Below are 22,365 nucleotides of genomic sequence, written 5' to 3'. Positions count from 1 at the left end.
ACAGAGTTTTTAGGGTGTGATATAAACTAGAAATTTAGAGACTATAAACATAATCTGCAAAGGGATTATATTTCAATATATAACATTAAAATATCTAACTATTCAATCACAGGAGTATTTTTACAGTTATAACAGTCAAGGCGCACCTATTTTCCTACTATAAAATCATTAAAATAGTTAATAAAAATTAAATAATTATTCTGAAAATATTTTTGAGGTGCATCTTGTGCATTTTCTCAAGAATTACAAGTATTTTTGTCCCCCAAATTAATCAGATCATTCAACACCTTTGTGATACTATTAATGCAGTAATCAGGTCTTCTCAGAAAACTAAACAATTTTATACAAACACATAATCGCATGCAACTTAAAAAAAGGCAGGTATTGTGCCCATTTAACATCTACATTGGTCATATAAAAAAAATATTTTTCGAATGGAAGATTTTACAATTAAAAGTCAAAGCAGATGAAGAATAAGGGATGCAGCTTTAACATAAAAAATATCTTATCTAGTTCCTTTATATGGGAAGAAATGAATGAAAGAAAAAAAGGAAGAATCACTGCTCTTTGCCTGCCTAGCTGCAAACACCAGATAGGGATTTACAGGCAAAGCAGCAGAGATACGTCTATAGGAAAAATCTGAAGGAAGAAATTGGATGTTCAAATTTTATAAGGGAAGTTTTACCAGATATCTGAAGAAATTTGTCCAGCAACACTGAAAGAGAAAAATTACTAGTGAGTGGGAAAGAGAGGTGGCACTGGCAGAGCAAAGGTGGGAGCTGGTGCCAGGACAGCACCCAAGCTTAGGTATGCTGCAGCTAGGTTTGTGATTGGGACTCAAGTAAAGAGAAGATGAATGTTTGATGAAGAGGTTAAGGCAAAATTAGTAGAAGAATTTAGAAAGAATGGACATGTCACAGATACGGAATCAAAAATTTAGCCAGCTTCTGGGGGGAATATATTAAAGGGAAGCAATACTACAATTATCATAATCCTATGAGATGAAGCTATAGCAATCAATACATAGCATGAGCGCTTGAACAAGAGTTGTGGCTATGTAAATTGATATGTGGAAAATAAGCAATAAAATCTGGAAATTGCCTGAGTATGCCAATTCATTTAGGTTATGAGCCTGATGGATAAAGAGAACCACAGCATGCTTCCACACAGCAGAAAAGAGAGGAGCATGTGAAAGAAGAGGTTCATTTTTTACACTATAGTAAGAGATATTTCCATCAACATGATCCAGACAACTGGAAGGAACTCCAACAACTCAAGGCAACACACCAAAACCTTCAAAAATGAAAGGAAGATGAGAAAGTAACATCACACAAGAGGGAGAGAGGTCAAGGAGGTGTTTCTCTACTTGCAGATGAAAATCAAGGGTGTTTTTTGGCCTGAAAGGAAAATAACCTGATGACAGAGTGAGACAGGGTTGCTTCTGTGGAGATAAAGAGGCAGCGGCAGTCAGGTTTGTTAAAATACTGTCAGTAGAGGAGTTGATATGGGCATTAGTAGAGTCGCATGAGTAAAAGTAAGTTTCTGTAGTCACAAAGCCATCTCAGCCCACAAAGAACTAGACTTTGGCTACTTACAGTTCCCAGCATAGTTCATAAACAGCCTAAGGAGAGGGAAAGAGGGCAGAGAGGAGGCTAACAGCACAGTGGAAAAGACAAATATTGACAGACTGTAAAACACAATGAAGAACCAAGGCAGCCAGAAACAAACACTGACCACGAAACTGGCAGGGGAGACATCTAAGTGGCAGCAACGTTTGATGAAGACAAGATGACATAAACAATCATTTAAGCATTGATTTCTAGCCAACAGGCGTCAGTCAAGATCTTTCCTAATTCTGTTTGGGAGGGGTGGCATAATTCCTGATAACAGAGTCATATGCTGTGAAAAGCCTATCTTAATAGATGGTTTTACAGCATGTATCTATCAATCAGTCTCAGACAGGGATTACACACCCTGGGAAAACACCTTTTTTTGTTGAGGAGAGCCTAAAATGTGAAACCCTTATATATGTCCTAAGATGTCCACAACAGAAGGTGCCATTAAAAAATGAAAGTCACTAAAAATGCTGGCAGCAGCCTCAACAAACCCAGGACAATGATCAGAAAAGATCAGTAAATCGGTAAGTTGAGAGAAACAAATAGTGTCTACAGAACACCCGTGCTGCACTCCCTCCTGTCTTTTGAATTACCTGAGTCTCTAAAGAACCACAGAAATAGTACACCTGGTGCTAAGAAACTGGTTCAAAGTAGTTAAAGTTAAAAAGTGGTGCTGTAATAATGCTGTATGAGAGAAGTTTTACATTTGTAACAGCAAAGCTTACACTGAATGTGTTCTGTGAGATTTTTAAACACTCATAGTTCTGCTAAATCACATCTCTTCAATGCAAAGGTGGATGCTACCCCTCCACAAAAGTTCTCCCATAACTAAATAAAACCTCCAAACCTCAGTTGCACTGGCTATATACCTATTCAAAAGAGATCAAGAATTTACTGTACTGGAAAAGGTGCCTTTTTTTTTTTTTTCCTTCTTTCCCACACACCTTTAACAACAGTTGAAAATTATTGTACACTGTTTGAAAAAATCACCCCTGGGCAAAGACTAAGCTGGAACATTTCAGCCCCCGAGGTGAATGTTTCTCAAAATAACGAACATCTGAATACTGTTCTGGAACCTTAACTGAAGTACTTTTGACCAGGTGTTTTTCCTGCAATAGACCCATGCTGTTTATTATTCCTAATTTCATTATGTTCTAAAACTTTACTCAGATTTTCCATTAACACTTGCTCCATTACTTTTGAGAGAATGTGTGTTAGACTTCTGATATAGAAAATGCGAGGTGCATCCTGCCTTTCTTTTTTATTTTTCCCTGAAGATAAGCATTATTTATAATTTTCTTGGGTAAAGTACATTACCTAGTTAAATATGATTTGTTAAAGAATTATCAGTAAAACAACTCCTTAGTACCCAAGAACACATGTTGTCTCAACTGATTCATATATATTCATATATATTTAGATTTGTAGGTTTAGCTCTTTTGGAAATCTCCTTAACAGGTACTTACTCATAGCTTATTAAAAAAAATGATGAAGTTGTATACAATTTTAAGAGAGTAATTTTAAAAAGTCTTTGAATTTTTTAATATACTTGCTCTCTAGTATTATTTTATTCCCAAAATACTTTGAAAAAGTTCTCCTTTTCCACTAGTCCCTTTGACTAACTCTTTAAGAGTTGCTGTTAACTTCTTCTTGTCAATTGCGTATATTCTTGGTTGGTTGCCTTTTTGATTTTCCAAATACAGTACACTACTGTAGTTTAACTTCAGATCATTTATTTCTGCAAGTCTGCTAACCAACTCTTAAGCTACATATTCCTTTTTCTAGTAACAGAATGTACAATCACTTATATGTTTTAAAAAAGATATCCTTCAGATTCCTCCAAAAGAGTTCTACAGCAATGGTTTTCAGTGTTTCCTTCCAATAACCTTAGTCATCCAATTTCTTCAAAATCTGCTGTTGAAGCTCCAGTACATTTTATCTGGTTTTAGCTAAATTATTCCTCACAACTCAAGTAGCACCAGTTCCAGGCTCTTTTAAGGCTAGGGACACCCTTAACAAGCCTTCATATTTGTTAAGTCCAATAATGATGCATAGTACATTTGTTAATACAAACACAAATCATTTGAGCAAAGGGTTTCTGAGGCACAGACAACTGGCAGAAAACAGCAATTAGAGTTGTCAGCTTTTTGAGATGTCTGTAACTTAGTTGTAGTAAGACCAGAAAAGCTCTGAAAGAATTTCCCTTTTATTTATTTTTTCTTATTATTGACCTTAATTTTATTTTGGAGAAACCCAACAAGAGACATTTCCAAATGTTCTCAAACCACCTTTCATAAGAAACTAAACATACTAGTGCTGGCGGGAAGACAGAAGGAATGGTAAGAATATCACACACACAGGGCTTGACAGATTACCCACAGGATCCTGAATCCAGGTGCAAGCCACAGAAGAATATCCTCACTCTTGGGGTGTTTACAAGAAAGATTGGTTAAGATCCTTTCCCAAGCCCTGTATGAGTCTAAATGGGGTTACTATTCCTCTGAGATTTCTGAGATGTTCTCCTTTCCCTCTGTAGCAAGCCACTAAGTGGGGGCTCTGAAAATGATGCTTTAATGAAGATTAGGGAATATAAACCCCTGAAAATCTGTATGAGTGAGGGTCATGTCTAGAGCTACAGTCTAGAGTTACAAAGAGCTGTGCCTTTAGTTAGGGGGGTCTAATGGAAACACAGGGTTGGGTGGTATACTGAGATAATGGGATGAAAACCCAAGTGAGAAAACATGCTCTCCTTTTTTTAAAATCATACATTGGAAAATATGAGGCTCAGATGAACCTCATGACCAAGCTTTCTACCAGCTCCCCACACTCAGAGCTGGAGTGCACACAGTAATTCCCAGTGGCTATGTCATTTACTGTAGGACAGAGTTAAGGGTTGCACTAGAATATGTATCAGCTGTTTTATTTTTCAGATATTCAACTATTCCCAAAGCTAATATTTTGGAAAATACCCTTTAAGAATCCGAAGAATCTTTCATTATATGTATCCAAGCAGTACAATGGCTACTTGGGTATTTAAAACTTTTCTGCTTATGACTGCTGTACTCATCAGTATTACGAGACTCCGATCAAGAATTTTATCTGCATGGTCTTCTCTAAGCATCAAATTTTTTTGGTAGTATCGCATAGCCTTTTATTACTACTATTTCTATTACATTTCCTACACACACTTGAAATCTGAAATAATTATGAACTAGTATGCCAAAACTGCATCAAAAATGGGGGGAAAGTATGTTCTTGTTTAGTATACCAATAGAGTCAACTGAAGACTGAGATATGTAGGAAGATCTCGACTTCATGGAAATTAACAGAGAGAGGATGTCACACCATAAAACCTCAGGACAACATGAAGCATTTTCCCCATTTTTTAAATTAAATATTTCTGATGTTTTGTAAAATTTCTCTACTATATGCCATTACTACAAAACTTCAGAACAGCAGAAACAAAGTACATTTAAAATACTAAACAACAACAAATTCTGGTAAGAGGCTTTGTTAACTAGATTATTCAAAAATGTCCAGATTTTGATACCAGCCCTCTACCATTCTTGGGGGAAATTTGCATCTTTAAACTGCCAGTCTCATTTGAGAAAATGAGAAAAACGTGGCAATCTACTAAAAATCATTTGGCTGTAATAAGTAATTTTAATCAAATAGTTAGAGAGAATGTCATTGAAGTTAATTTCTAAAGTGTTATAAACAGATGGGAAATGGGTATTGTAGAGAATGGTTGTGCACTTTTAATGCAATATCCTTTTTTGCAGTCTGGATCATGGTTTGATCAAGTCTAAGTGACATGACAAAAACAATTTTAATTTATTCTGAACCTATATTCAACTTAAGAATACACAATATAGCAAGTATGCTACTCTTTTCAAAAGTGAGATTTGAGGCAAAGCAACTTCAGGAACAAAACTAGCCAGATGCCCACCCTCTCCCTGTGAAACGCTGTGGGGGTAGCACTGGGGGCTCACTTGCAAAATGGAAGTTCCACTGGGGATGCAAAACAAGCTTGAAATTTAAATAATCTACACCTTCTCTATTTTAGATTTAACTATAGAAAAAACACTACTGCTCATTTCTCCTGTAGATCAAGGGAACAAAATACCAGTGTGGGGACAAAATATTTCAAGCAATTTTTCATACACTGACAAGTAGTAAATTAGGGAATCTTGTAAGTACAATACAGTAGTCATCCCCTTCTATTGATCACGTATAATTTACATCTTACAAAGATGTGAATTCTTGCATTCTCACTCCACAAGGAAAATCTCAATGATTTATTCATTTCAAATAAAAAATAGAAGGTAGATGAGAAGAATTACTTCACAGGCTGTAGCTTTCTCAGGGCACTATGCTAGGCTCTTCTTTCGCACTGCCCGAAGGGCCTTTGTGTGCAAGTCCCTCTAATTAACAAGGTGAATCATGCAGCAGTTCCCTAATTAGTGAACATGACAAGCCAATGGAAACAAGCAGACAGACCTGGCGTACAGATATGGTCAACAAAAGGCACAGCAACATGCCATTAAAAAAATGTATATTTCATGTAAATAAACTACAAAAAAATAAGAGAACTAGTGTAATACCTAATTTTCTTTTTCATGTTTTATGCTTATACCTCATTTATTGCAGACATAAATAAGGACACAATAAATCAAGGTTTCCCACTGCAAGTCACACCACCTCTCCAAAATCAGAGAGTAGCTATCTTACATGAATAAGCATCTGCTTAAGGGGCATTATTTGTTTTCTCTCTTGTTTTTCAGCTTTAAAGAACAGCGGTTGCATTAAGCTTAACATTTTAAGAATCCCCCAATTAATTCATTTTATTCAAAACTATTTTTTCTTTAAATCCTTTATCACTAATAGATGAAATGAGTACAATAGTTGCATTTTTATTATTATTCAGCTTTGCATTATAAAAATGCCTACATTCCTAATAGGTAATAACTTTTGTATAGAAAGATAAATAAATAATAAAAGTGAATAATCAAAGAATGAGATTTGCATTTAAAAAAAATGAGATGACCTAAAATGTACCTTCTTACAGTCACCTTTTCAAGTAAAATATTTTTCAATCTTTCACTCTTCCCTCTGCTTTTCCCACAAATACTCTCTCCGTCTCCAAAACAACACATGGGATTTTAATTCCTTTTCCATTTATTTCAAATTGAACCTTTGATTTAGAACTTTATGATCCTTTAGCATATTGGAAGTCTAAAACGGATGTCACCAACAGCAGAATATAATTCTTCACGGAAAAAATCCACTATATTCTTTACTATCTATTCTTTGGCACATCATAGTAAGTGAGCAAAACTACAGATTATCCCCTTATGACAGCTTCCTATTCCTCACAGTCTTCAAAACAAGTATTTCAGATTTTCCTCTTCTAACTGGGCAAAATTTCCTTACATTCCAAGATTGATATTCAAAATACTGATGTCTAAAAAAACCTCACTCTTCTGACCACGGCAAATTTAAAAATATGGCATTTAAATACCAGTCCTTAAGCAATGTCAGTTCTACATGCCTTAAAAGGCTCTTTTTTCAGCTATAAAATTGAAGAATATTTAACAACGTTCTATTACAAAACTGACTAACTCACTACTGCTTCAAAGCAGATTTAAATTTCATGGAAAATTTCACAATAAAAAACATTAAAGATCATGAACAGAAAGCTGAAATCACTAGAAGCTACTTGTTGTGTTCATGGTTTTTTTCTTTATATATGTGAACTTCCCCTAAGTTCTCCCAGATCCCGCTCAGCATAACTATTCTTAGGACAGTGTAGAGCAGCTTTAAACACAGACTAAGAAGTATTCTCTCTTAAGATCAAGGCACAATGGATAATCTGCTAACAACTGAACTATGATCTGCCATATGCACAGAGGAAGTATTCAGCAAACAACCTGTCACAAACGCTTATTGTTTCAGCAACCAACTTACCAAAGGACTTTATAAAATACATTACAAACTTTGGCACATAGTTTATTATCAAAGACAGTTGTAACTAAATGCAAAACTGCTGCAAAAAGAAAAAAAGATTTGGTGCATTAAAAAGCTTTAGGTATTTCTTTGCACCTTAAACAACACAATCAGTGTAAGGAGACTGGAAAAATATGCTAAATACGCTAACATGGAAACTAATTAAAAAAAAAACAGAAAATTTTGAGTTGATTTTTCAACAAATTGTATACATAAATACAGATCATTTTACATACACAATTACAAAAACATTTTGCATTTAAGTATTTTAAATTTAGCTGAGAACAGTAAGCCATAATAGTCTGTAAGTAATGTTTTGATAAGAGATTATATCCAATACTAGAGGGGCCATTTCTGTTCTGTTTTGAATACTGCCACTGATGTCAGTGGAGTTGCTCCAGTGTTACAACAGTATGACAGAGAAGAATTCAATTTCCAATATTTTAAATGCTATGAACAGACATTAAAAAGTGACAGACAGGGGATAAAGGCACAAGGATGCAAACAGGGCAAAAATAACAAACTCTTAGACAAAACATTCAGGTCACTCCATTATTCACCACGTATTCTACCCTGCTTAGCATTTCCGACTGATGACAAGCATTCCTTCTCCACTCAAACGCCAGGTCTGGGGATTTTGTTTTTCAAAGTTCAGTTCACCAGAGCTAATCTCGCTGTATAGATAGATGGGTAGATGAGCATTATTTACTCAGGAATTTTACTTTAACATGTCAGGGAAAATTACCTGAGGATATTTATGAAATGTGTACTTATTAAAATTTTGGGGCTTTAATCGAGCAGATCACAGAAATCATCATATTGTATAATCATCATAGAATCATCAGTTATGTAATATGACAAATTTAAGAAAAATATGCATTTTATATAATGTAACAATTTACAAGATATTTAAGTATGTATTAAAATTGCTCTCTATCCAAAACAAAAAATACAGAGCAGAACGTTATCTCATATGACCGAAACTCCACCACCTTAGATAATAATCATTACTGCACACAACACACACAAAAGCTAAACTTAATAGCAAAGAGTATTTTATCTCTATATAAATAACAGGTTAAATTTTGACTAAACTGTTTTCAGAAAACTGCCTAAGATTCTCTCGTTACCTCACATTACCTTTCTCCTGCGAGAAGTGGTATCTCTAGCACAATCTTGGAGCCTAATTTGATTTCTGTAACCTAAAACAAGGTACGCGTTTTTAACCTGAGACTAAACCAGAGAAGTTTAGATGGCCAGCTAGTGTAGCTTCATGTGCTTTATATGTCTTCCATTCAAGTTGGAAGTCTATACCACTATATCTTGAGTTCACCTCAGAACATTAAAAAGGTAAAAGAGCTAAAAGATGCAAACATTTACAGGATAACCTAGTGACAATTTATATTCTTACACAGAGGGGGAAAAAATCATCCCATACTTATGGTTTCTGATGCACACTAGTAAACGACAGATTTCCTGAAAGCATTGCTCAAGAAGGAGAAGCTGGCAGCTGCTAATGAGACCCCATTACTAAAACAGCATACAATTTTGTTGAACATTGCACTTACTCGGCTTCAAAATAGGAAGTTTCAAAACACCTGAAAGTGTTTTAACTGAAGAATTAAACAGCAGCTTAGATGGCGAAGTAGCAATGTATATTCAATAACCTTCTTAATCATTACCTGTCACAGTAAGACACAGCAGATATCCTTATATATGCTACGCGCACCCTATACCGGGGACACTGTCTCACTTCTCCAGAGCTGGCAAATGTGCACTAGAGGCACAAAGTGCTGGGCTGCCTCAAGACTAAGGCTTCCTTATGAAAACAGATATCGAACTTTTCCAAAATTTAAGCACCGCCCTAAAAATCAACCTCTAAAATAAAATGATAAACCAATAGGACTAACTGGGTACTTTCTGCCATCTCATCACTCATTTTTCCTTCAGTAGGGTAGAGATAACATACTATGGAGATGCACAACTTTCTTGCTAAATTCTTAGATGCAGAAACGTTAAAATAACAAGCTTTGTTAATACAACAGTAAACCACCATTTTTGAAAGACAGAATGAGTTTCTGAAACACAAAAAGCCTGTTCTGTCTCCAAGTGTTTTCTTCTAAATAAGATCAAGAAAACTATCACTACCAAAATAAGATTTTGAAAAGGAATAAACAGACAGAATTATCCTGTTTCTCATAAAAATCTGCACTAATCAGTCTCACTTTTATTATAAGTTTCTTATAAAGTAGAAATCTTCCCTCCCTCTCTTCTGTTTTCCTGAATACAATTAATATTTGATTTCCATTACGTTCTGTCCAATATCCCATTTTGTGTATTCGACACCTCCCTAAAGCCTACTTGACTTGTCTGATATGCTTGCCAGACATTATGAGCCCTTCTTGCCAGATGGATATTTTTTAATCTTATCTTTTGGGAAATTGATAGATTTTCATGTGCCTTGACGTGTGAATACAACTTTTGGCCAAATAGGGCAAAAAACCCTTTAAAACATAACAAGACTTGTAGTATGTTGAAAAAGAAGATTGAGAGAGATCTTCAGAAATCTACATGCTGTTGTTTGTTTGAAGAAGCTAAAATTTCTGTTCTGAATATGAGCAGATTTATAGCTTGTGAGAGGAAAAGACATGGAAGTGTAAGAGGGCATACTCCGTGCTTCGAAGTGTTTATGTAGATTTTTGCATGGCTGTGCGCAGTCTATAGACCTATGAACTGTAATTGTATCATACTGTTCTTCAGTTTGCTTCGCTTCAATTCTACAGAAAACTGAGCTATCAGCTTTAAGGAAGCTGCAACACCTAAGCATACCAAAAGTCACCAGCACGAATATATAGCATGCTTTCCCATTACAGAAAATCCCACTCACGTCATTCTGATCAGTTCTCATGAAAACCTAGAAGTTAACTGCAAATTCAGCAACAATTTTCAACACTAAACGAAAACAAAAGTCTTAAAAATCATTACTCAACGGCCTAATAACTTTAAAAATATAATAATATCTTTCAAAAATCTACATTTTAGAATTATTTGTATCTACCTTTAGTAAACACATATTTGAGGGGAAAAGGACCGTACTGTTTACATTATGAATAGCAGTAGTGGATTTTATTTATTTAAAAGAATACTATAACTGGAGGGAGAAATATGTTTTGTTTTAAGCATATGTTGAACAGTATCGCATTATTCAATTAAGGTGATGTAACTATCAGTAGACTCACAGGCTGACACAAAATACTCTTAATGAAAAGGCTAAAAAAAAGGAAATAGAAGCAAATACACCTTTCACAACCTCTACCCATATTACTGACCAACCACTTGGCTTGCAGTTTATGAGAAAGCTATGCAGATAAATCTAAATCCAGACAGAAATGTTCAGTATTTACCAAGTCAAAACTGGCACTTTTTACCCTACTGTTGACTGTATTAAAGATTCAGTAGTTCAAACTGTATCTTATCAAACTATCTGACACTAACAACAAAGCTACCGGTCACGTATTGCTCCACAACATGTACATACATATATACGTAAGAACATAAACTAATTGTCACATCTTAACACACACTGACAGACAGAAGATGCGGAAGAACCTTGTGGGAAAATTATAGCATATCTTTACAAAACAGATTTACAGAATCAGATTACTTCTTTGTACCGATTGCACAATCTGTTAAATAAAACATTCTTCAAGAGGTCTGTGAAAATTAATGTCTCGTATATCTTACAAATTACAGAAGTATTATATGCACATATTTCAACTATCTCAAAAATGTACTGTCAAGGAAGTTTTAAATTACCCTTTTAAAAATTTTACCACTACGGTTCCAACTTCGGCTTTAACTTTGCTCTTATGAACTCTTTCATCTTCCTCTAACAGGCGAGAAACAGAGCACAGATTTTAAGAAATGTGGTATGTTCTACCAAGTGTACGAATGGCAAAACTATGTCCTCCTATTGTAAAATGACAGGGCACGCAACACCCCTTCCAGACCGTAACAGGCAAGTAGACGGACAGACGTGGGGACCACAGCTAGATCTTTGTATGTGGGTCTTGCACAAAAGAAGAGCCTGGAGATTTGTCAGCAGGAGGTATGCAGCTGATTGCTGACGGCCAGCTGCCTGCTGCCGGTGCAATGTGCAGCGCCCAGGCTGAGTGGGCAGAGGAACAGAAGATTTACTAGGTGCGTCTCAACGCCCTCAGGTTATATCATGTGACTTGGAGTGCCTGGAGGAACTGGGGGCAGATGAAAGCTGGCAGCTGTGTGCTGCCTAAGGCGCCAGGAGGCTGCCAAACAGGGCTTACAAACATGTTAGCTCAGCGGCAGAATTAAAACCCTCATTCAGGTTTGTTTCGGAGTGAGGAACCAACATGCATACAGAGGAGGGGGGGAAACTTGCCCTGCAGACTGAAGCCTAAGTACACCTTGACCTCCCTATGTAAGCTTCAGTATAGTAGGGCAGGCTTGATTAAGGGACCAAAACATCTAATCATTTATAATGTTGTCCAAGCAACCTATTCAGGTTCTGACAACCAGACATGGGTGACATTTGCTGCCCTCTACTTATTAAATAAGCAATATTCTAAAGTCTAAAGCACTATTATTTTGTCAGATCAGCAGGGAAGTAAATCTGTTGCAGTGCTCATAGAAAACAGAGCTATATGATTTTTCCACATTCATGTCTTGTTCCAAATTAATCTCTTTTTTTGGCTGTGCCAGAGTGTTTCTACCAGGATGTTTCTTCCTGAGGAAGACACATAATTAGACAAAATACCACTGAGGCAGAAGGAGAACTGGAAACTCAGTCTTGACATATTCCTTACAGGAACTGATCTGATTTATATATATGTATATGTTCGTGTGCGTGCACACGTGTGTGTGGTATATGTGTGCATATTTATATTTATTCATATTAAAAAAAATGTCTGGGAAAAGGAAGCAGAGCTGAATGCATTCCTCACCACCTCTCATGGAACCCTTGGATGCAATTGTTGCTACTGAGGAGAGGCAAAGCCAAACCATATTTATCTCAAATCTCTGACCACAAAGGCGGAAGGAAGCCATTTCCTTATCTCTTCATTTACCTCACTCATCTGGGCACCCAAAAGTGCATACAATAAGGGGGTTGTCAACCACCACTTGTGCCTCAAAATCCAGAAGCAATACCACCTATACCATCCTACAGAGGGAGAAAGAAACCTGCAGGGGATCTGAAGGGTTGAATTTCTCCTGTTACTTTCCTGTAGTGGAAAAGTCAGATATTACCTTCAGAGAATTCATTTTACATCTGAAAGTTCCTGCTGGAGTATTTTGGTGAGATTTAGAAAAGGTGTGCCACTTTTTACTTTAAAGATTCTTCACAAAAAAACATATACCATTCTAAACCAAAGTTCTGGAAACATATTTAAGCAGTCTTGTCACTGTATAATGAGACTACTTGTGATAGTAATCTTCTGTTAGGCAGGACTCCAGTGGTGTGTATGCAATCTGGAAGATAATTTAAATGACAGAGATGTATTTCTTCTCCCTCACCTCCTTTTCAGTTAAAAAGAAAAAATACAAAAGGTAGAGCAGAATTTGTAACAGCTTATTGCTCTTTGGGAAATATTCACTTACAAAAGAATTATGTTTCAAAACAAAATTAAACTCTAATTTGGAAATGAGTCTTCTTCACTGGTTTTGCTTGAAAATTTGCATACAAAATTACTTAGAATCTTTTGGGAAAGCTGTGAATGCAAGCAGTAGTCCAGAAAAGAAAAACTAACTTTTACAAATGGACACAACTCTTACTTGTTTAATGTCCCCAAATTCTCTTCCAATAGCAGAGCCACATGGAAATCTTTTGGTAACACGGAAAAAATGTCAGTGTATTTCCCTTGCTTACACAGCTGCTAATGCTTCAAACAGCAGATTGCATCAGTACAGATACACTGACACACAAAATCTAAAGAAATTACAGTGCCACTGTGTTAATTTGAAGGCTGCTATCTTCCAGGTACCTCTTCTAGAGTCATTTTACCTTGGCAGACACAAGACATCAGCTAAACAACCAACAATGCTTGACTGTCTAGCCATCACTGCTAATTTGTGAAAGAAAGGAAAAAAATTAGCTTTCTGATGAAACCGCCAAACTGTGCCCTTATCTAATTTATGAAGTAGTTGCATAAGCTATTATTTTTAGCTTTTGTTGTCATATCCACCTGCCACATTTTGTTCTGCTTTAGTTCATGTTTTCCAAAGTATGGACCTCATTTACCTTTGTTTATAAACACCCAGAAGACTCTCTAATCTGATATGGGTCTTTGCAAGATATCACAACACAAACAAAATACAATCAGAAGAATCCATTCTTTAAACCTGAAGTGTGAAAAAAAAGTATGCTTTCTGGCTTGGAAATGTCTATGAGATATTTATTTTAAAATATTTTCTTTTTTAAAAATACATTCTTCAAGTAAAGAATGCAAACAAATAGATTTATATTTGGTTGTATGTTTCCAGTGTCATCTTGCTAATTGATATAGGTGAGTTTTTCCTATAAAGAAATAAGGATCTTGAAATACTTAAGTCTCAAAGAGAATTTAAAAAAAATAGTATTCAATGACTGGAAAAATCAGTCTGAATTGGCATTGCCCTCAAAAGCTTTTGTTAATATATTTGCCGAATTTGGATCGGCTACAATGGAATATATATTTTTAGAGTCTAAACATCAATATGATAACACATGATCTCTCTCACACATTGCATTAAAATTTGTAGGCAATTCTAATAACGAAGTCAAATGAAGTTTTAAGAATTTCTTTCTAAGTAACAATTATAAACAAACATAAAAATATAATGTTCTTAGATTCAAATTGTAAAGAGGTATCAGATACAAAAATATAGTTTGTTCCTTAAGAAAAGCCATATATTTAGCTTTTACATCAGTAAAACACCATTCGTTTTTAGAATGCCAAAAACAAAGAAGTTATAACCAGTCTCACAAAAATGAGCATTTATTTTAACTAAACAAGAGCTAGGCACTATATATAGACAAAAATCATGTATCGCTATGAAACTCCACCAATTTGATTTTGTAGAAGGAAATTATTATGTTGGACTGGATTGAATTTAATTTAGATTTCTTCTAGATTAATGAAGTAATCTTGTATCAAGTTTGGGTTAGAGTAAAGACAAAAAAAAGTCTCTCTCTTGACTCAACACTAATTAATATACATTTTACCAAAGCAGAAACAAAATGATTTGTTTGACTCAGTTGGAAAATATTATTCCTTTGATCCCCTAGCATTTTCCCTTCAATTACCCAGTTATCTGACTCTCTGTACAGCAAGTGTAACACTACACTCCATCTTCAGCCAAATAACTGCCTTCACTTCTGCTCTAAGCACAGCAAAAGAAGTCAGAAGCGTCATGGTCCTCAATTTTACCAAAAATTATGCAAACAGTTTCTGCTGAATAATAAGACCGCAAGAAGTTGTCCATAAGCATTTATAGAGCTCATGGCAAGGTAATACTTTAACCATGGAAATAAAGGAAATTTCTTTGCAATACCCATGAAATTTTGAAGATCTACACATGGAAATTCATGTGCAATACACTGCTGGTTATAGATAATATTGTTTCTGCTGTAGCAGTACTTGAATATGCAAATATGATACAGCTCATCTCCCTGTCCTTCCCAGGAGTTCATAATCAATGCCATTTATCAGAATTTGTGACCGTTACCATAATATATCTGTACTTCTGAAGTAATCTCTACTCAAAAAGAAAAAACTTAAGTAACAAAAAGCTGTGATAGTGTAGCAGGATTTTCATGAAAGTATCCTGATTCATAGCAGACAGGACCTCTTCTTTCTGAGATGTAAGTTTATATGAACATTTAAAGTCACTGCAACAACTTTATAACTTCAGGAAAATCTTGTACTCTAAAGTCATAATAATTTTATTCATATATAAGTTCCCTACTGAAATATATCGTTTTCACAAGCAGCAGAACTAAAATTCAGTTAAAATTTACTAACACCATAGAAAATGAAAAGGGTCCAATGCCATGGCAGTGTTGCATGGCAAAGTCTAAGCATTTTTCATGGCAAAGTCTAAGCACTCTGTTGTACAAACAACAGAACCGTGGTTAAGGGAGTGCGAACAGGGTTCTGCCTCTGTTATCCGATCTTTCACATGTATGGACAAAACGCTTCTGTAAGACAGTTGCAGTGTTGGTAACTTGATGCAGAAAAATAGTTATGAAATCACCCAGTTCTGAGGCATCCCTATTGCCTAAATGTTGCAGTATCATTACTTTGGGTATCATATTCCTTAGCTTTTCCTTCTTTCCATCTACTGACCCTTAGATGGGTTGGAGAGCTAAATGGAAATTTAATTTAAACTTATTTTCTGTCCAAAAGTTCAATTTCTCAGTGGAATGTTTTATAAGAATCCTCTCAAAGAGAAGATTGTTGCTTTTGAATCAATATTTTTATGTCAAGCATGATAAAATAGAAAACTTCTTTTAGACTTCTCATCAAGAAAGATTCTGCACTACAAACACTGTCTTTGAGTACTTTGGTTTGGCTTAAAAGGTGAATAAATGGGCTTACCAAACAAAACATAAAAACCTTTTCATTTCTTTTTCATTTTCAGTTATACCTTATGAAAACAGGGATAACTGCAGTAAACTATTATTTAAATATTTTACAAGAAACCACTCCTACTGAGTTGACAAATAATTACAAATGTAGGGCCAAGAAACTACTTAGTGTAAAATTTTTTATAATCTAATTGTTAAATATATGATGCTGAACTGGAGTTTCAGTATTTCTGCTAAGAAATATTACTTTTTTATGCAGGATTTCAAATTTTTAAGGCATTGTTAAAGCTGCATAAAATGTACATCTTAAGATGTACAGATTTTTAAAAATTTTTTTAAGAGGGGGAAGAGAATAATCCTATGGCTTTTTATCTATCTCTATCTCTTAACTGCCCAGATGGTTTTGTGCACATTCCCCAGAAAGAGTATGTTTCAAAATCTAGAAATTAGCTGAATAAGGCTCATTAAGGCTCCTGTTACAGAAGACACTGCAGACATGGGGGGATGATAGCACCCAAATGGAGCAGGTATTGCTACACTTTAGTGGATGCAGCTACACCAGGGAGTACAGAAAGAAGCTGCCCACTGTCTGTTTACGCAAGAGCTGCCAAAAAAGGATACTCCCAAAGCCACCAGCCAGTATAACAGCCACTACAGCGTCCAGCTTAAATACGTATCATTATTAAAGAACTGCATCAGATCTTTAAAAGATGGGCTATCTGCACTGATAGATATGTAAATGGAATTGTCTGCTCTCTTCCTTCAAAATCAATGAGACCACTGTTACGAATATCAACAGGTTAGAGGTTTCACCTGCATGGTTAAAGAGTACATGGGAGAATAGATTCCACTGGGGGTTATCTAAACTGATCTAGGCCCTGGATACATGCCCAGACATTTACGGCATCTGGATGAAGTTTTTATTATTATGCAATATTCTTGGTTGGCGATGACACAAAGATTTTAACCAACTTAATCTTTTAGGATCAACAAACTCAGCTACTTCACTTTTAATTTAAAAGATCGTTAGCCAACAGATACTGAGTATGTAGAAAAATATCCACGATAGAAAGTATGTTTAGGATCTTACCTCCTCTTTCTTTTAAATCATTTATATTATTAATTACTAGGCATTGACTCAATTGTTCCCAATATTAAGCTATTCCTGTTATCAGTTATATGGCCTGTTTTATGTCCTATTTAATGAACCCTTTTTATGGAAGTTGGAGGACACATAATTTCTTTAACGTATATTTGTGACTTCCTATTTTTCAACAGACTACATAAATCACAGAGTATTTTCTAAAACTTGGTTTTCAAAGCTTTAACCAGGCAATATGAAGTACACTCTGCTCACAAATGATGTTATTTCCTATACTAAGTTGCACTGAATAGGCAAGTGTTACAGAATTTGTTACAAAACAATATAACAAGTAACAGCTGAAGAGTAGCATTTTTCCTGAAAGAGTCTCCGTTGAAAATATTTTTCACTTGTTTATTAAATACGTTTACCATTAAAGCAATCATGTAATATACTCTGACAAAAGACATCACCATCTATAGCCCTGCATAGAAAGCTGCTGGAGAGTTTAACTGAAAGTGTGAAAGTAAATGGAGAGTTTTAAGCAATACAAAACCCCCAAAGGCACCCTCCTATCGCCCTCAGTCAAGACCATTTGAAACAGGTTTATGCTAAAGCAAAATAAGTCAATCAAATGGAAATAAGAGTGGGCTTACACTGACTTAACTAAAACAGTGCAAGTCTGTGTGTGAATGAAACCTTACTGTTATGTCTAGGCTCCGCAGTAAGACCATATGTAGATGGACCTTCTGTTTGTTTTGGTAAGTATTTAATGGCAATTTAAACTTGATTTATGCCAGTTTGGTTTAAACAATATGTGGACTGGCATGAAGACTGGCTAATAAATGGAGTAAGACAGAGCTACTGAACAAAAAATAAAATAACCTTCACCCTAACAAATTCATTTCTAAATCTGTTCAAAGGACAGACTGACCTCCCTGCATATTTTCTTGATGACAGCAATAGGAAAGAAGGTGACTTTCTAAGGTTACTAGTTCTGTGAAAGAAAATGAACTAAAAATTTTGTTTTAAATTAGGACAAAAACCAGAACATTATGGAATTAAAGATTCCAAAATGTCCGTAAAAGAGAATGTTTTGGAATGTAAAGACTTTGCTAGTCTGCTCTTTCCCCCACTGTGCTGTTATCCCTGCACCAGTATCTTTATTTTGCTCTCCAATACGATATTTTCTGGAGCTTTTTCAATGTTTTTAATACTTTTTTCTTAGAGAAATTTGAAGTGATTTATTTTTATATTTCATATCCTCCCTCAGACTTTTGTCTTCAGTATGTATTTCATGATTCTTGAGCTCACTTTGGTCCATTTTTCTCCCCATTATGGTCTATATTCTCTTTCCTGGACTTCATATTTTAGTTACTTTTGTTTTAGATATTCACCCATTTCTACCTGGCAGGGACCCAGAGCGTAGTATTGATCACTCTCAGCTTTGAACAAGGATCCCATTGCTGACTGCTTGGTTAGCAGAAGAAATATAGGAGTGTCACTGTTCAAATGAAGGCACATTGCAAAGTCTGAAACATTATCCATTTCCAGAAAATAATAAAGAAATTATCAACTGCTTTGCTGATTAGAAAAAACAAACTGACAATCATGTCAATAAGTAACACAGGCTACAAAATGTTGCAAATGTCTTGGATGCTTCATGCTTTTTAAAGCATTAGCTAGTAGCCACTTTACTGCTGGCCAGAAGAATACATGAGCAACAAGGGTCTTCAGGCAATATGCAAGACGTTGCGGAAATCATGAAATACAGCTTCAAGTCCAGCTAACTGTCAAAGCTAACAGTATTATATTCATCAGCTTATATAAAATCTGGAATAAACTCAACTTGCCTTTCAATTATGGATCATAAACACATGTAAGAGTAGCCCACCTGGCAGTAAAGTTTTGAAACTTGTACAAAAATGTACAAGATCAAAACTCTTAATTTCAGATAACAAAATCACCTCAAACACCATCTGGCTAATGGATCTTTTGTACTATAAAATTGGTTATTTTTTATTTCAGCAGTGAGTGAATCAGTATACATTCAGTATCCAACACAGAAAAAAAATATATAAACAATATTAAACTAAAATCTTGCCAGTTCCACTTCCTCTTCCCTCTTTCTAATAGTTAATGTGAAAGAATATGTTTTTATGAAATATATTTAAATATTTTAGGTGAAAGTCTCTAAATTAGCTGAAGAAAGTTTCAGAACCCTAATTACTAAGAACAGAGACAGACATATACTTCTTATGGTTTCAAATATGTAGAATGAAATGCAACTTCAGAGAGAGGCAGGGAGCCAGCAAATTATACACTTTCATTATAAGGGTGGGAAAAAAGGCAGGGCTAATGTACAAAAGAATAGGTGCAGCACTCTAAAACAGAAAACCTAGTATTCATCCTACATTTACTCAAAAAAGTTATCATATCCAGGAAAACCATGACTTTAAAATCTCATACAAGTTTTATCTAAGCATTTTTAATTAGATTACCACCAAAATATTTGCTACTTTTTATTAATATCACTATTACTACTACTTAAAATACATTTCATACACTTTCTTTTATTCACGAGTCAGCACAATGTCACTCCCTCTAGTGGATAAAAAATACAACTTACATGGAGAGGTACTCCTGCAGTTACTCACTGCAAAAGCAACAATACTGGCTAGAGAGCAAGTCTTCTATCACAGCTATAAAGAGAACCACTATTTCATTCTGATTACAAAAATATGTGTTTTTACCACCTCTGTTGTTTACTTTTTCTTCCTCGAGTTTCCAAGGAACAAAAAGAATTACAATTAACAGAAATACTGTGGCACCAGGAAATACATTTATTTCTAGATTGTGTTCATTTCCAACAGCATGGTAGTTTTAGTCCTCAGCTCAACAGCAAATTTTCCTACGTTTCCCTGCCATCAATCATTTTCACCTATTTTCAAATCTAATTCTTCCTTTGCATATTCTGTCCACATACTAAATTTAAGCAGTATTAAAATCCTGTGTCTTTTCCAGTCAAGTAACTTGATTACTTTATTTCTCTTTAATACCAGCTCTGGAAACACTTATGGCTTAAAGTTTACAAGAACTCACTTTGACAAATCTTACTGCCTAATCACATAATCAGAAAAGACAAATAAAACTCATCTGTGTACTTCAAAGTTTTTGTCTGTTACATATATAAAATCTGTACAGCTAACGGAACAATAAAATACTGCCAACAGCAAAACAAAACCAGAAAAAACAGGTCAATAGAAAAGTACTTGTTATATGCATTTTTCCATATATATTACCTTCTAATGCATTATTTCTGTTATCCAAAGATGATGCTACTGATTTTTTAAAACAGGAATGGCTTTCCATTGATAGAATTTTTAGGTCTTTCTAACTTAGGTAAGCTACCACCTGATCTTAAGCCATAAGATGCCTTAAGCAAAGGACAGCCACTCTCATTTACAGCAAATTAAGGTACTCAGTAGTTCGCAAAATGTTACCCTTAGACTAACATAGCAAAACTTTAGTTGAAATTATTTGATAATTTTTAGGTTTTTGTAATTTAGACTGAATAAATAGCACACTGAACCACACGGTAGAGAAAAAAAAACTAGCAATAACATTACATGAAAGACTGTTACCAAATCAAAATTGTTAACTAAAGTAACACATTTCTAAGACAGTGACATTCTACAAAAAGACAAAGGCATGTATTTTCCACCAAAATCTAATGCCGTTGTCATCAACAACCCAACAAAAGCTACAGCTACCTAAAATGGAAATGAAAATGTAATGTATGGAAATATTCTCTTATAAAATCTCCTTAGGCTTCACATGTATTAATGTATTAGTTTGCAAACATTAAGATCAAAGGCAAAGCAACAAATACATCCTAAAAAGTTTTTAGTCAGATTTTTATTAACGATATACAAGTAGCAAGGCATAAAAAATTAATATGTTCAAGCCTTGAAATGTCAAGTGTAATGATCTCTAACTCTGCTTACCTCCTTTGCTTTTTGTTTCAGTCTAGCTTGCTCTGGGTCTTCTTGCCTTGAGCGACTCTACATGTTGAAAAAAAATGGGGAAAAAAAGTTAACAGATGGTTTAAGATCCCCTCATCTGTTGCAGCAAGTTAAAAAATAGCAAAGAAAAGGGAACAGGATACAAGGTGTCAAAGATGGGATGCTTAAATTCATAGAAGTGCAATTTCAAACCCGTAGGCCTCACCCAAAAGACTGTTAAATATTCAGATGTAAATAAGATCTACTCTAGATTTAAATTAAAAAAAATACTATGCTCTTGCCAATTTTAAAGTTTCCATACAGGTTTAGATTTCAATTATTTACTACAAATACAAATTCAAAGATCTGAGAATGGAAGTGACACTCTTTCCATTATCTGATCTTTTTAATTTAAACCCTTCACAGTCAATTATATTAAAAAAAAATTACTGATTGCAACTAGGCTCTTTCTTCAGTTGCTGGTGCAGAGAGAGACAGAGAATGTGCGGAAAACAGTTGTAAAGTCACCTTTTCAAATGATAAACCTTCACAATAAAAATGTTCTTATCTGTACAAGCTTACTTTGTGTACAGCATTAAAATACACATAAGTTCAACTTATTCATGCACTGCTATTAATATTAATGTTGTCATTTTTCAAACTGGAGACATACTGCTAAAAGGCAACTTTCATAGTTTTTTCCCTCAAAAATAGAAACAATAGCTCTCAATATCCATTAATGACTAATTAATGCACTAACAACCCATGACAGTACATTTCTTCAGATACAGATTGTTTTATAACTGTGTGTTAAAACTAGTAACTAAAGTTTTCATTTAAGCTCATTAAATATACTCAAATGGATGGTATTCAGAACTCCAGAGGTAGATGATACATATACTATCACACTGTTCTAATTGCATGATTGGTCAGTACTCAGAAAAAGTAACACAAAAAAGTTGTAAGATAATAAACCTTGTGATATCCACAGAAAACAGTTGTTCCTGATACCTGAAAGATACAATTATTTTATTTGAATATTTCTTTGAGATTTGA

The 22,365-nt window shown here is 34.8% G+C and overlaps 1 protein-coding gene across 1 annotated transcript in view; it reads right to left on the bottom strand.

Moving 5' to 3' along the window:
- Nucleotides 1–22,365, bottom strand: part of LOC106483238 (transcription initiation factor TFIID subunit 4-like) — a 153,849-nt gene that overhangs the window by 52,970 nt on the left and 78,514 nt on the right. Inside the window, exon 13 of the mRNA XM_067302494.1 lies at nucleotides 21,313–21,369. Coding sequence (XP_067158595.1) covers nucleotides 21,313–21,369 — 57 coding nt within the window. The remainder of the gene's footprint in view (nucleotides 1–21,312; nucleotides 21,370–22,365) is intronic.

This window comes from Apteryx mantelli, chromosome 10, assembly GCF_036417845.1.
Source record: "Apteryx mantelli isolate bAptMan1 chromosome 10, bAptMan1.hap1, whole genome shotgun sequence".
NCBI lineage: Eukaryota > Metazoa > Chordata > Aves > Apterygiformes > Apterygidae > Apteryx > Apteryx mantelli.
This window is presented reverse-complemented; position numbering and strand designations above follow the sequence as displayed.